At 34.1% G+C, this 14,753-nt stretch overlaps 1 protein-coding gene across 4 annotated transcripts in view; it reads left to right on the top strand.

Moving 5' to 3' along the window:
• CPSF6 (cleavage and polyadenylation specific factor 6) overlaps positions 1-13,736 on the top strand; it is a 31,686-nt gene extending 17,950 nt beyond the window's left edge. For 2 of the 4 annotated variants that reach the window (XM_083860556.1, XM_083860554.1), the window contains 3 exons: positions 14-167; positions 739-930; positions 8,408-13,736. In XM_083860556.1, coding sequence (XP_083716682.1) covers positions 14-167; positions 739-925 — 341 coding nt within the window. In that variant the 3' untranslated portion in view covers positions 926-930; positions 8,408-13,736. Of the gene's footprint in view, positions 1-13; positions 168-735; positions 931-8,407 lie in introns of all 4 variants that reach the window. The other 2 variants (XM_083860555.1, XM_083860553.1) reach the window with 1 other exon arrangement.
• Positions 13,737-14,753: the final 1,017 nt, after the last annotated feature.

Raw genomic sequence — 14,753 nt, 5'->3', positions numbered from 1 at the left:
ACATCGTTTTCAGGAGACTATGGAAGTGCGATAGAGACCTTGGTAACTGCAATTTCCTTAATCAAACAGTCCAAAGTATCGGCAGATGATCGCTGCAAAGTGCTTATTAGCTCTCTTCAGGACTGCCTTCATGGAATTGAGTCCAAGTCTTATGGTTCTGGATCCAGGTAAAACTTTCCTCTTCCATCTGCTCTTAAGAAAGAGATGGTGTAGTGCAGGACTAGTTTACAGAGAAGAAACCAAGGTGTGTAAGAAGTTAGTGATTTGCTGAGTTGCACAGGAAATATGTGAAGGGAGCAAATAAGGCTTTCCTGAACCTAGGAAAGCTGCCTTTCAATTAACCCTCTAGCTAACTGACTAGCTGCAGTTTAACTCTTAGTTTTATTTAGTGGTTTTGGCCTGAATTTTCCATATGCAGATTAGCAGCTATGTTGTAATGATTGTTTGAGATGTGGTGCACTTCCCCCAGCAATTTCAGTCATCCTCCATTCTGAGTATGTGCCTTGACTTTTCCTTGCTACATTAGAAAGTGGGTGCCTGTAACTGAGTTCTTAGCCACCACTGTTTGTACCAGGTGTCTTTTAAGTTACATACAAAAGTATACCTGCATCACAGTGAACAGATCTTTCCCTCATATCTGTTTTTGGTCAAATTTATATTCCTAAGCAGAGTACAAAACTGGCGTGGGGATGACAAGTATTTTGAAGAAAAAGTTAATGAGGTAATTTCTTTTAGAAGACGTGAGCGATCCAGAGAGAGGGACCACAGTAGGTCACGAGAAAAAAGCAGGCGCCACAAATCACGTAGTCGAGATCGTCACGATGACTATTACCGGGAAAGGAGCCGTGAGAGAGAGCGGCATCGTGATCGTGACAGGGATCGTGACAGAGAACGAGACAGAGAGAGGGAGTATCGTCACCGTTAAACAAGGTGAGCGTTTCTTTCAGGTTCTTGAACTTTACTGACTTAATAAAAGTAACTGCTCTAGGTTTGAGATTATTTATACCATTCATGTCTGCATTTAAATGATCCTGCAGTATGTACTGAATCACTTTCTTCTTGCAGCACCTGACATCAACATAGGTAAGTAACAACAGGTAATTAACTGGTCTTGGGAGGGAGCAAGTATTTGTACAATTATCTTCTACATTCTGCATGCTACTTCTTTTATTTTGACTGATAATAGTGTTCCCAGTTTTCCTGAAATGTGATTGAACCACTTCTTCAAAAGGCAATAAGTCAGACTGTTCTCTTTGTAATCTTAAAAGATTATGTGACTTTTACAGTTTTATTTCTTAATTGTATTTTAAAATACTAATTTTGTATTTAAAAATATACTTCTGTAAGGACTGCAGCATTCAGCCCTTCATAGATTGTGTGTGGATTATTTCAATGTCCATATTGTTCTTGCGCAGGTACGGTGGTGATTTTGTGGGGTTTGGCATTTGTGGGTTTTGTGGTTTTGTTGTTTTGTTTTGTGTTGTTTCTGTTGTTGGATTTTTGTTTTTCGTTTTTCATTTTTTTTGCTGGTGAGTTTTAGTCAAATTCAGGAAATATAACCAGATTTTGCTCTTTATTTTATGAAATGTGTATCAGTATCTTCTGCCTTCTAGCTAAATCCAGATATTAACCTTCAGTAAAATTTATTATCAGTTGTTGCCCACCACCTTGATTTTTCAGTCTGTCCCCCTTCTGGTAGTAAAGTCATTTTCTGAAGACTAGCAAACAAATGTATGACACTAGAATTGATTATTTTCTGATTGTTCACAAACTAATGCACTTTTATTTCATGTATCTGAAGTTTTGTATGCATCAGATATCTAGACAGTTAGAGTAGCATGCTAAACAATGATTTTTTTCAATGTACTGCTTTAAAATACATAGAAATTTTTTTTACGTTATATAATGTACCATTTTGAGGGTTGGGAATTAAATCACTCATCATTCCTTATATTTGACAATTGAAAAAAAGCAACAACCCTACCTAATAGTGACTCCCTAGAGGTCTTTTCTGTTTTAGAAAGAACTACCTCTGCACTCAAATTGAAGCTTGTAGACGTGCCTGTCTGCCCAGCTTCCATTTCTTACATTTAACCTCAGATTTAGTTTCCAGATCTGCGTGTGTTTTTTATTCATGGAAGTTCATTTATAGATGTAACAGAGCAAAACTTTAAAAAGTCAAATAAAATGTAATATAGTCCTAAGTGAAGATACCCTTCTATATGTGTTAAATATCAGGTTTTCAGTCAGGCTTTTTGTGTCACTGACACTCCTCAGGGAGAGATCAAATTATGATAGTAAATGCTCTAGTGTATTGGGAATTAAGTGGGATGTTAAGTGGAATGAAGTCTCAGGTTCATATACCAGCAGGGGACACAAAAAGAAATGACTGACCTAGAGAAGGGGAGTCAGAGGCTTAAACAGGAAGGTGAAACATGGCAGCTGAAATAAGGTTGGCAGTGTATTTCAGTTAATGCCACTTTTTTCCATTAAAAATGGATTGGTAGAAATATTTCTGGAATTTAGAAAATTATCAACTCTGGTTCTTAATTGTAAAATGAGAGAACGTAAAAACACAGATATAACAAAAGTAAATTAATTTCTTTTATTGAACTGCGTTTTACCTTTTATAGTAACTGCGGTTTTTTGATATTTGCAAATAATTGTTACTAATAGAGGTAACTATTGAGCTGAGTAATGGATGTGTTTTCAGAGTGTTTTCCTTCTGGAGATGAGCAAACCATACTAAAAATTGCTAATAGCCTGGAATGAAAGAATTTTTTTTACCCTTGGCATAGTTTACTAATCTAGCTTTAATTTTTGTGTATTTAGTGTTGTGCACGTAGATACAGATTTACTGTGCCAAGTACAGATTTCCTACTCTTACCCCAAGAATATATATCAAACAGCATTAGGTTGCATTTTATAATTTCCAAAGCACAGTTTACACTGAGGCTGTGATTTCAGTCTCAGTTCACATGGGAATTATTTTCGCAAGATCCTTCAGCTTCGTTGTGTGCTGGGACTTCTCTTTTCTTTCAAATGGGTGTCTTGGTAAGATTCCCTTGTGCAAAGAAAATAAGTCCTAAGAACTTGATTTAAATGGCAAATTTAGTATACTACGTGTAAATGAAAGCATTTGATATTTTTTTTAAGTTAAGTTGTAAACATTTTGTCTTGTTGCTGTCTTAATGAAGAAGAGCTTTACTGTAGTTCTGTTTTTATATATTTATACACACATATAAAAGAAACACAGTTATCTCCTGGTTTGTATGTTTCATTTTCACTAAGATGTATGTTCCCATACATTTTTTGTTTCATTTTTTACATTGAATAATATTCATAAAGGGATTTAACACTCAGTCATTTAATAAATATCAACAGTGCTGAAACGAGTTATTCCCCATATTACTGTGTTTTGCCAGAAAACATGAAGTTGCTTCTGTGCCTGCACCCTATGAATGGCACCTATATTTCTCCTTACTGTGTACTTATAGTCATGACTGTGATACTGTACTGGCATTTTTTCCAAAGTGTTGCACGTCTAGTTCAGAAGGATTCTAAGGGTCCATTGTGATAACTTTTGTAAACAGTGAAATTCAGTTTGTACTGTATTACATTTATAGAGATGGGTTAAATTGGAATAATTTACAAAATAATGTTTTTAACAGAAAAACTCTAAAAAGTTTAGTTGTACCATATCAGGTGTTTACACTTCTGTTTGTACACTTTTGATTTAAACTTAAATTGTTGCAAGATGTTTGTGCCTTCACTTGAGTAAGACTTCATGTACATTGTCAATCCATACTCCTGAATTGCCATAAACTGAATGCTTCCTTGGAGCATCTTGTGTTTGCACAGAAAGCCTGTAAATATAAAAAGTAACAATGGATTTAAGACAAATGTCTAACCTGGATTAGTCAATAAAACTGAGAACCCAATAGAATGATATTTAGAAGAATTAACAGCAAAATTAATGTGTACAAACAGAACAGTAATGTAACTTCATCAGCATGAGTCCTGACTTATAGGCAGGATTTTTTTAAAAACTGATAATCAGTAATGTGTTTCTAGGTGATACATTGTCCCAATCTTAATCTGTCTGAATTTCTATAACTGCTGAATGTCAGGTTTTTCATTTTATGTTTTTGTTACTGGGTTGATGAATTATTTCCTATTTAAACTGGATTTGGATTGAATTGCAAAGACAAAATCACAACATTGTAACAGTTGATATGTATGTGGACTTTGTATTTCATATTTCATGTTTATACTCTGATTTTTCTGCTCTCAAACCACTGTAAGCAAAATAATTTGAAGTCTGAGGCATAATGCTTCTTCAAAAACTGCTCAGATCACTCTGAAAATTACTTCCAGCATTTGAGTGATTCAAGAAGTAACATGGTTGGAATTTTTTGTGTCAATATGAGGGGAAATGGTACTGGTGCCTTACATGGTACTCATATTTTTGCTTCTCTAAGTTGGAATGGTCCTGTAACTTTGCTAGTAACCACTTAAACATCAAGTGAAGTATGACGTTAGCCTTTTAAGAAACCTTGTAATGAATTGGCAAATGCCTGTTTTTAATAGGCTATTTTAATAATGAGCTTCTAGTTAATATTAAGTGAATCATGTGATACCATAATTCAAGACCTGGGTATATATACCTGTCTAGAATTATATCAGGTCTTAGTCTTAAGCTATTATGGATATTGTTTACCTATTTTTTTTTTTAAACTGTGTGTTTTATGTGGGACTGGCACTATTCTGTATTTAGCATTCACCAGAGAAATAATGCTTTGTGCATCTGATTCAGTATTTGAAATCCAGCATAGAATAACAGAGGCAAGCAGTACCACTGGTTTATGTGCTTCTTAAAGTCTGTTTTACCATTACTCTGGTGCTTTGCAGAAACAGAGTTTGTCTGTTAACGTTCAGTGATGAATCTGAATTTCTTGAGGCTGAAACAGGGATTTTAAAAATGAATGAAATATCTTATGCTACTTATTTTCAAATGCATAACTTCCATTACTTTTTTCCCATGAATATGTTGCTGTAATTTTATTGACTTCTGAGGTGTCTTTAGGCACACTATTTTCTTTTGTTCCTCATATCCTGGGCTCTTTTATTTGTGAATTCATTAGTTTTGACAAATTTGATCTGTGTGAAAGGTTCCCAAGAAACTTTTAGGCATATGAAACACAGAAGTGAAAATGTTGGTTTAATACAATGTTCTTCAAAGAATGAAAAAACCCTCATTTTTTTACTTTTGCTCATTGTGGTTTGAGAACTAAGATTTCTTTTTACCCAAAAAAAGGAGACACATGAGAGATCTTCATTTTTATGTTTTCATGTGGCAGCTCAATCTACCTTTTTGTCTCTTCCTCATATATTAATGTGAAAAATACTTGCCAATAATTAATATCTTTTTAATTTGTAAACTAAAGGTTGAATTTTCTGAATGCACCTCTCTGTTCTTCAGTTAGTTTTGGTGAATAGACAGGATGCGATAATAGAAGAAAGATCCCTGAAAAATGAAATTAGTTTAGGAGGATTTTCCCCCATGTAGAATTATGTATACAGTCATGAAATCGTTGTTACGTTGATCTTAAATTATACACTAAGAGTGAACAAATACAGCAGGTAAGTACACTCATAATAGGAGAGGGGAACAGGCAGCAAATGTGAGAAGGTGCTAGTGCTGATAAAAATAGTCTGTATGTGTATGGTAAACGGAACAGAACTACATGTATATCTCTGCTTACATGCTGAAAGACAAATAGAAAGTCAAGCTTGAAATTCCTTCTTTCTCACTGTTATAGCTAAAGCATCAGAATATTTGGGTATTTTGTGATGTTCTGGAATGTAGGTTAAATTAAAAAGACATTTTTGGCTTTAAAGCTGATACTTTCTGTGGGATTTTTGGTTTGTGTATTTCTTCTTCATGTATAGAATAAAATAAAGGAGAATTACATGAAGTAATTAGTAGGAGCTTCTAGGATATAACAAATGTGTATTGTGCATTTTACTGAAATGTGAACATGTGAGATTGAAATTCAATCTCTTGAAAATAAACTACTATAATAAAACTTAATGGGTATATGTATATACAGCTTTAAAACTGCTGTAGAATTTTCAAAATTTTAAAGGCTGTTTAAAGCTTTTATGTGAATATTTGGATAATTGATATTAAAGGGAAAAAATAGGGCTCCAATTGCAAGATGCTTTTGATATATATATATAGGAAATCTGTTGGGGTTTTGTTGTAAGAGTGTGTCTTTGTGGGTAAAACAGTGCTCAAGTTGCATCTTGCATAAATACAGAAATGTTTGATCATTCAAGTACTGAGATTTCATTTGTGAAGTGTTCTGGCATAAACCCCCTTTAAATGACAAAATTTCTTTTCTGCACATAAGTCTGAAATTTGGATAGAGTTGGTAAATTTTGGTAGAAATGCTGAAAACTGATTGCTGTCTGGTGTTAAACTGTACAAATCTAACACATGCTTGGGACAGATAGTTTATGTATGAGCTTGAGGCAGATGGAAAGATGCCAAGAAATACTGACTAGAGATTTAATTTTTTAGAAGTTTTTTGTTGCTTCAATATTCTACTTGCTTGTAGAATACTGAAAAGGGCTGAGCACGCAGGTATAATCCATACAGATTTCTTTTTGGAACCACAAGGGTTTCCAGTTTTGCCAAGATGTAATTGGCAGAATATTTGGAACTGAAATGTACACCACTTTGGATTTTAGTTGGTCGTGTTTTTAAAAATGAAGGCTGCTGACCATCTTAAGAGCCCTATACCAAAAAGCATTAATTCTAAATCCACTTCATTGTGCATTCTTTAGCATTCCTGTAGTTCTAAAAGTACTTTTACAAATATAGCAAATTATTCCCAGGAACTGAAGCTTTCTTATGGTAGTATTATAAATCATATATAGGGCGCTTTGGATCTGTTAACTGTTGCCATAGACATAATAAAGATCCATAATTCTGGCTGCAGCAATTGTATGATGAGAGCAGCAAATTCTGATGTGCAGTCTCACAGCTGTCAGGTACTGCCTTTTTCCACTAGAAAACTGAGATTCTCTCCTGTCCATTTGTGCTAACTTAGCTCACAACTCCAAACATATTTTTCTTGTGGAGGTAGCACCTTGTTACTTTGCTACTAATTAATTTCAAAAGTGCACAACTCCTATGGAAACACTGGCCTCTGGGGAAGGAACTTCCCCAAAAGTAGTTACTGGTTGATGCATTCAGGACCTGGGAACAAAATGTGTGACTAAGAGAAGAAATTTTACTTGCTGATTTAGATTAGTTTAATTGCATACTATAGTGTATAGGGTCAACTTGATTATACTTTGGGTATTTTTTTTAAGTTACTGTTAACAGCCACTTTGAGGAAATGAAGAAAAAATACTGTGTACTTAGTTTTCCCAGCTTTGAAATTACTGTACCTAGTAGAAGAATATTTGACAGCTGTGTACTGTTGCACGTTCATGAAATTGCTTCTCTAAATGTCTTGGTTTTCAAATGAATAATTTAATGTGTTGTTTTTTTTAAAGAATTTGAAAGTATTTTGAAATTACTGAATGTTGAAATTGTGAATTATTAATGAAATTAAGATAGGTAATTGTTTTGTAATGGAATTCAACTGAAATCCAGTGTATGGAATTATACCATCCTAAGTATTTTGTGAACTCTTACAAGTTGTGTGGTTCCTTGATTTGCCAAAATAGATGAGAATAGGAAGTAAGGCTTGGGTTTTTTTCAAGGGCAAGTAGGTGAGGAAACTTGCAAATCTACATTGTATTAATTGAAAAGTGAGTTCTTGTGCATAACTGCAAGTCTGTATTTTTAGAGGTGAACCCCATCCAGCTTGCCACTAGTTTTTTGAAGTACTGGTGTCAGATTCTGTGTGCTTTTAAATGTTACTGAGCTGCGAGCCATCCACTTCATTATTCAATCAGTTAATTACTTAAATGTCAAACCAGCTTAAAACTTATGTAAGTGGGCAGGTAAAAAATGTAAAAATCTAATTGTGGTAAAATTACTTCAAATTCTTGTTTGGTTACTCTTGCAGAATGCATACTTTAGGAAGTGTTCTATATGAATTTTGCAGTCACTCACAGAAGCAGTAGTTACTTCTTTCTTTATTATCAAAATACTTCAACTGTGAAGTTTATATTCTTTCAACTTCGTTGTACAACAAGGTTAATCTTATTTTTAATTACTCTATTAGAAAACAACTTCAAATGAGTACCTACTGCTTCTGGGTGTTTCGTGTTAGTTAACATCATGGTGAAGTAGATGCACGAGTTGTGTATGTATAGATAAGCCAACAATTTTCTGTGTGTTTTGGGGACTAGCAAAATCTACATCACAAATTTTGACACATTACAGCTGAAGGAAGAGGAACAGCGTGGAAGACAAGATACATTCTTCAAGGAAAGATGCTTGTCCAGCAGTTTGCTTCATGTGATTGAACTGAGCCTGTAAGGATTCATGGATAATATGAACAGGAATAGATCTGAATAAAGCAAATCTGCATACATGGTAACCAGTAGCTCTTTTACTTTTTTATGTTGCTTAACTGTTTTATTTGAGGGAAACCTGTGTGATTTAAACCTTATAGCTTTTGCAACTTTATTACTGGTTATATACATTTGGCAATTATAATGTGCAAGCAATTGAAGAAAGTCAAGTAAATGCTTGTTTTTATAGTAGTTTGTTCATGTTAAACTGTTCATATAATGTCTGTACACAGCACCACTGATTACAGTAGATGTAGTGTTGTAATAAACTGTTTAATGGGGCTGATGTGTAAAGCTGTTCAAGTTATTTGATGTTTACACCTCAGGGAAAGTCATGTGTTCAGCAATATTTAAAGATAATGTTACAATGAAAACACTGATGCTGTCTTCAAAAACATCGCAATAGTTCTTGCATATGCCTCAACCTAATCTTGCATTCAGCGAGTTAAACGTACTAATGTTGCGCTCTCCCACTCAATTTTGATACAAAAATAGGTGGTTACGTAAAACCTTTAATTTTGTTTCGCTTTTTAGCAGTGTTTACCTAGGTGGCTTGTGAATTTGCTAATTGAGTTATAAAACTGTAAAAACTGCAGCTCTCTGTGGTCAGTTGTTCTGAGGAGAGATAGTCCCAGGTCTGTGATTTTTTAGCTCACTGAAAATTTTGTCTCTCATACAGCCTTGATCCTGATTGACACTACAGTCAATATAAATTTAAACTGCTCATATGAACTTAAACTGCCCATAATAAGGGGTAGAAAGGTTAGGTTTAAAACACCCAAAATCCTGCAGTTGTTTACAGTTTTATTGTGATAGTGCTTGTGTGTGTTCCTTGTCTACCCCCAAGGCCATAGCAGTCTGTACATAGTTGTATATTAGAAATGTGCCAGAAGAAACAAGATGTTACCATTTTTATGACTTCGTGGGTTTGGTATTTTCGTAATACTTTGGGGTTTATTCACACATGCATATAAAGGAGAAGGTACATTTGTATGTCCTTGTTCACCAGTGGGCAATATTTAAATGTCTTAGCAAAAAATGGCACTGATTAAATTTGTCAGATGAGGTTTTGTAAATTTACCTGAAAACAAATTAATGGAGCACTCAGTGAAAGTAGGCATCAAATTAAAGAATTTGTTTTAAATTTCATCAAGTGTGAAATACAAGCAAATGGAAATTCCATAAAAACTGCAAAAGCTTCATTTCTGTCAGCCTTGCGCAAAGGCTCGCTTTTAGTCTATTGTAAAGCGTTATGTAACAGACACGCTCTTGGAGTCGTCACTCATTCAAATAGCTGCACTCAATGTTTTAAGTTAAGTTTCAAGACCTCAGATGGCTTTAAGAGGCAACTCTTTGAAGTCTCTTGATTTCTTTTTTACCAATTTTGAAGATTTTACAGCTGACTTAAAATGTTACCCTGTTCAGAAAAAGCATTTAAATCTGTTTGGTTTTCCAGAGCATATAAAGCATGTGCTTACATTTCATAGATTTCAAGGAATGTAAACATATGCTTTGTGTCGTATTTGCATACATGAATGATTTTTATGCTTTACTGAGTTGGGATCTGTAGCTTGTGCAACTACAAAAGTTTTGCATAAGCCTGAAATGCTCTAGTATTTTTGGCACCTAGTATTCAACCAGGTTTCCTGCAGCCAGGTTGATGCTGTTGGACTTGGCTACAGCTTCAGATTCGCCCCTTTTCCTTTTTTTCTTAAATTGTGTACCTCAGTTCCTCACGCATGGGATCGCTGGTGTTTATTGAACTATTTGCTACTGAGAAGATATTTCACATGTTTGTTTAATCCTGTTTGAAAATGAAAACTGCCTTTAAAAATTTTGTAAAACTGAAAGTTGTATCAAGCAAGTCATGAATCACTTCCTGCTTTTTTTTTTGTGAAGAGGTATTGGTTACAAACAGTATTGTTGTAACTTTTTTTCTTTACTTAAAAACATTGTTTACTACTGTGTGTAATGAGTTTAAGGAAGAAATTACCTGCCTGTAGCAGTTTAATGGGGAATAGCTAATACTGGAAAAGCAGCAGGTAAGTAATGTTCCATTGCATAGATTTTAAAATAAAAGAAAGTAATGTTACAAGCATTTTATGTAGGAACTGATATTTTAATCCACATTGAAATAGATTTGAGACTGTTGTTCTTTTTACATTGAGTGTAATTTCTCACTCACATATTTCCATTGCTGGCAATGGAAATAGCAGGAGGAGAATAGCAGGGGTTAAATAACAACATAAGTTAAACAGAATGATCATTGTGACCTGAGAGATAAGATCCCTGTATGAAGCCCATTATATCTGCCTGTTCTCCAAATTCTTAGTTTTAACAGATAAATGTACTGTGTTGCAATTTAGATAATACTCTCTTGTTGTTGTGAGCTTCCTTTGTTAGATTTTTTTATAAAACAAAAAAATGTACAGAAAAAAATCCAAAGACCATGATAGACACCAAAAAGGAATATGCCTAATGTACATCATGTAGAATTTTTACCAAGTCTTGGTTTACTAAAGGTTCCTGCAATTCCTGTGCACATGCAGGAAATGGCAGTTTGGAAACTTGCTGACTGGTGGTGATGCCATGATGGCTACTGCTGTTTAATATTCATTCAGTTGTATTTCATTTCCTTTTACTGATGAAAGGATGAAACAATCTGTGAGGAAATACTTAAATTTTTTTTTCAAATATTGAGTTTATAAGTATCGTTGAAAAATACTATCTTAAGGCTATGTCCTTTATCTTGAAAGAGAAAATTAACAAGTAGTGACTTGGGGTGGTGGTGCTTTACCAACAGAACATATTTTGGTGGTTTGTTTTTTAGAAGTAGAGGGTGATTTTTTTTTTAAGTAAAATTTTTACAGACTGTATGTTTTGACAGGTCAAAGTACATAAGAAGGAGAACATAGCATTTTGGAAACTGTACAGTCTTTTTTTTTCCTCATTCCCTTTTTGCTTTCTGTGCCAATAATTTTTGTTCTGATTACATTTTGAAAAATGTTTGTCAGAACTTCAAATTTTTATTTACAATGTGGCTTATAAGCTTGGGTAGCTGTTTGTTTTTTGTGTTGAACAAGATATTTTTATTAAATTTAGACATCAGCTTTTTTCTTTATGGACTGAGTACTTTCTGGTTTTGTTCCTTTGAAATTGGTGAGGCTTAGTTTTTCTAACTGTATTTTTTTACTTGATTGTTTAGTTGCATACCCAAACTCTTGTAAATGTGGTTGTTTTTTTTTTTTCCCCTAGTTGTACGTGGATAATTGGAGATTTAAATGTTGTATATACTTGTCATCTGTGTTTCTAGTAAAATACATGGCATTCTTTGTAGAAATACTTAATTCCTGATTTTCTTTCCTTATCCACTTGCTCTTTGTGTACAGGTTAAAAAGATATTGCTCTCATTTTTATTTATAGAATTTTATATGTAGCCTGTTAAAATTGTCTTTGGTTCTTATGTGAACTGAGATACGGCCTTAAATTTCCTAATACAATGCTCTTTAAGATACTGTCAGTCATGTAGATTTAAATATAAAACATGCACGTTTAGGACTGGTACTCTTCAGAGTTCTGAGATACTACATTGCTTCTCCATTGAAATATAAACCCTTCTAGATTTTAGAGAAGAAAAGTGCAGGCCAGTGTCCATATTAAAGAATGAATTAATTTGAATTCTTTCCAAAATAACAATTGTAACATAGAAAAGAAGCAATGTGGATTCAGTTGAGATTCAAATTATTTTGGTAATTAACTGCACAGGTCTTGAACATAATGGTTGCAGCATGCTGATGAATCATGATGTTTATGCAGAAATACTGTCTCTTGCAATTATGCCTTGCAATTAAATTAATACTTCAGACTGGCTTGGGGTGGATGGGGGTGTTGAGTTGGGGTTTTTTTGGTTTTATAGTTCTTTCACCTTCTTCCCCTTTCCTCCCCATACCCCATTAAGGTCTGACATCTCATGTATTTCTAGATTTCTGTTTAGCTTTAGAGGATAAATTTACTAGGGAGCAGTTTGTGGTATAGAAGTTCATCAATTTGATGTCCTTGTGGGATTTGTTTTCCCCCATGTGGGACAAAATATGATAAAGCTCCTTCTTCCATTTGTATATGATATGTTTGTCAATTCTTGAACCCTTTCTGTAGCCTCATGATTGCACTGGGTTCTGGGATGATGCCTATGCCTGTGCTTAAATCTTCTAAATACACTATATTTACAGAAGTCTCTTAAAAGTAGTAAGCAGCATACCTTTGATCTTGATGGAATGGAGCATTTAAGTTGTAAAAATTCCCATCTATTCATACCACATAATGTGATTTTTACATGATTTCAGAAATAACACTTTAGAGTATATTCAACTAATAGACTTCAGCCTCACCCTCTTGTACACAGTATTTTGTAATAGAAAATATTTTAAACTGTGCATATTATTATCACATTATGAAACAGACATTCCTTTGATCTTCAGATGTAAGAAAATGAGGAATGTTTGTGCTTTTATAAATATAAGTGATTGCAAATTCATATTCCTTACTACTGTTGTCCTTTTTTAAAATAAGAAAGAAAGGAAAAAAAAAAAAGCCAAGTGTTTTAAAGGTGAAATACATTCCTATTTGGTAAACTGTAACATTTTTATGACGATTACCAGCACTGCTGACTTTCTAAACAAAAGGCTGTATTGTCTTCCTGTACCATTCCATTTCCTGGCTCCCGTTTTGCACAAGGATCTATGAGTAAAATACTCTAGAAATGGTTTGAAATACAGGAGGGGGGTTGACCAAGTTGGAATGCAGAATTTTAATGCAAAATGTAAGGAAATGGATGCCTGTCAGAATGCCTGACTCCAAAGGATTTTATATATATAGTAAACAGTTTCCTGATGCTGGCAGGCCAAAGAGTCTGTTGAATACTGGAGTTTTTGGAGACCTACATTTCTCCACAAGGTAAGATGGTATCCTAGCAAATGTGGACTTCAATACATTTTCAGCAGAGGTACTTAAATTATCTGTAAGTTTATGGATAATTTTGGTTTTTTAGATGTTATATTTGAAATATTGCACAACTTTTAGCTTTCATAGGTTTCTTTTTTTCAGCCTTTAGGAGACTGTTAAGCAATTTGCTGTCCAACTTTTGTGTTGGTCTTAAACTGCAATAGTAGTTTACCTTGTATTGAAGAAATAAAGACCATTTTTATATCAAAAAATACTTTTGTCTGTCTTCATTTCAGCTTGTCTGATTTCTTTGCAATTCTTATTATTGCCAGACTTCAAATTTTCAGACATTAAAACTTGGAGGGTGGACATTCTAAGATAGTTAGATTCTGTGCTATAATTACTTCTGAATCTAGAAATAGTTTATACTAATCCTTGTCCTTATCTGGACTTTTTGCAGAGTTACACCAGTGAGAAGTGAAGACTTTTTTTTTAAGCTAACCTTATTTTTCTTCTAAAGCACAGTGACCCACATGTACTGTGTTAACTAAAGGAAATAAAATAAACATGTGCATAAAGTAATTTCAGTCTCTTAAAATTACATTTTCAGACTCAGTGCAGTAATGTTTGGAGTTGTGGGCTTTCTCTCTAGGAGGTATTAAACCACTGGTGATAGAACTTTTTAATCTGGTTTCTTGCTTTGACTAAATCTGGCAGATGTTAATCATTGCAAAACATGTGAGTGTTAAATGCAGTGGCTGTAAAACAGCTGTATGGCAGGCTGAACCACTGTCTGCTCATGTCATGCAGAACATTGGTTTGGTACCAGTGACAGTATCCATCCTCTGATGGTTTAAAACTACTTTTGGTACTGGGCTTACATGGGCAAACGTTTTAACTGCTAAAGCGGAACATTATGTTATGTAAAACACATCTCTGTGTTGGATACACAAAGCCACTTGCATTGCCATAGTGTGCCATTCTCCTGAATGAACTTCCATAATTCATTCAGTTGTCAAAAGTTCGTTCACTGGCACAAAACGAGCTATATCCATTGTACCAGCTTAGATTACTGGTATCATTTTCTGTGCTGCTGGCTCCACCTTTGGCCTGTGATGAGCCTCTGCCTTTTGACAGTGATATGATTATGTGAGAACACTGGTGTTTATTTGGAAAAAAATATAGTTTCAAAAATAAGTCTAAAATTTAATCTTATTGGCTTGGAAGAACAAAAGATTCATGACTGTATTTAAACCCAATGGGTAACTGTCAGG

Source organism: Zosterops lateralis, assembly GCF_965231275.1.
Source record: "Zosterops lateralis genome assembly, chromosome: 4".
NCBI lineage: Eukaryota > Metazoa > Chordata > Aves > Passeriformes > Zosteropidae > Zosterops > Zosterops lateralis.
This window is presented reverse-complemented; position numbering and strand designations above follow the sequence as displayed.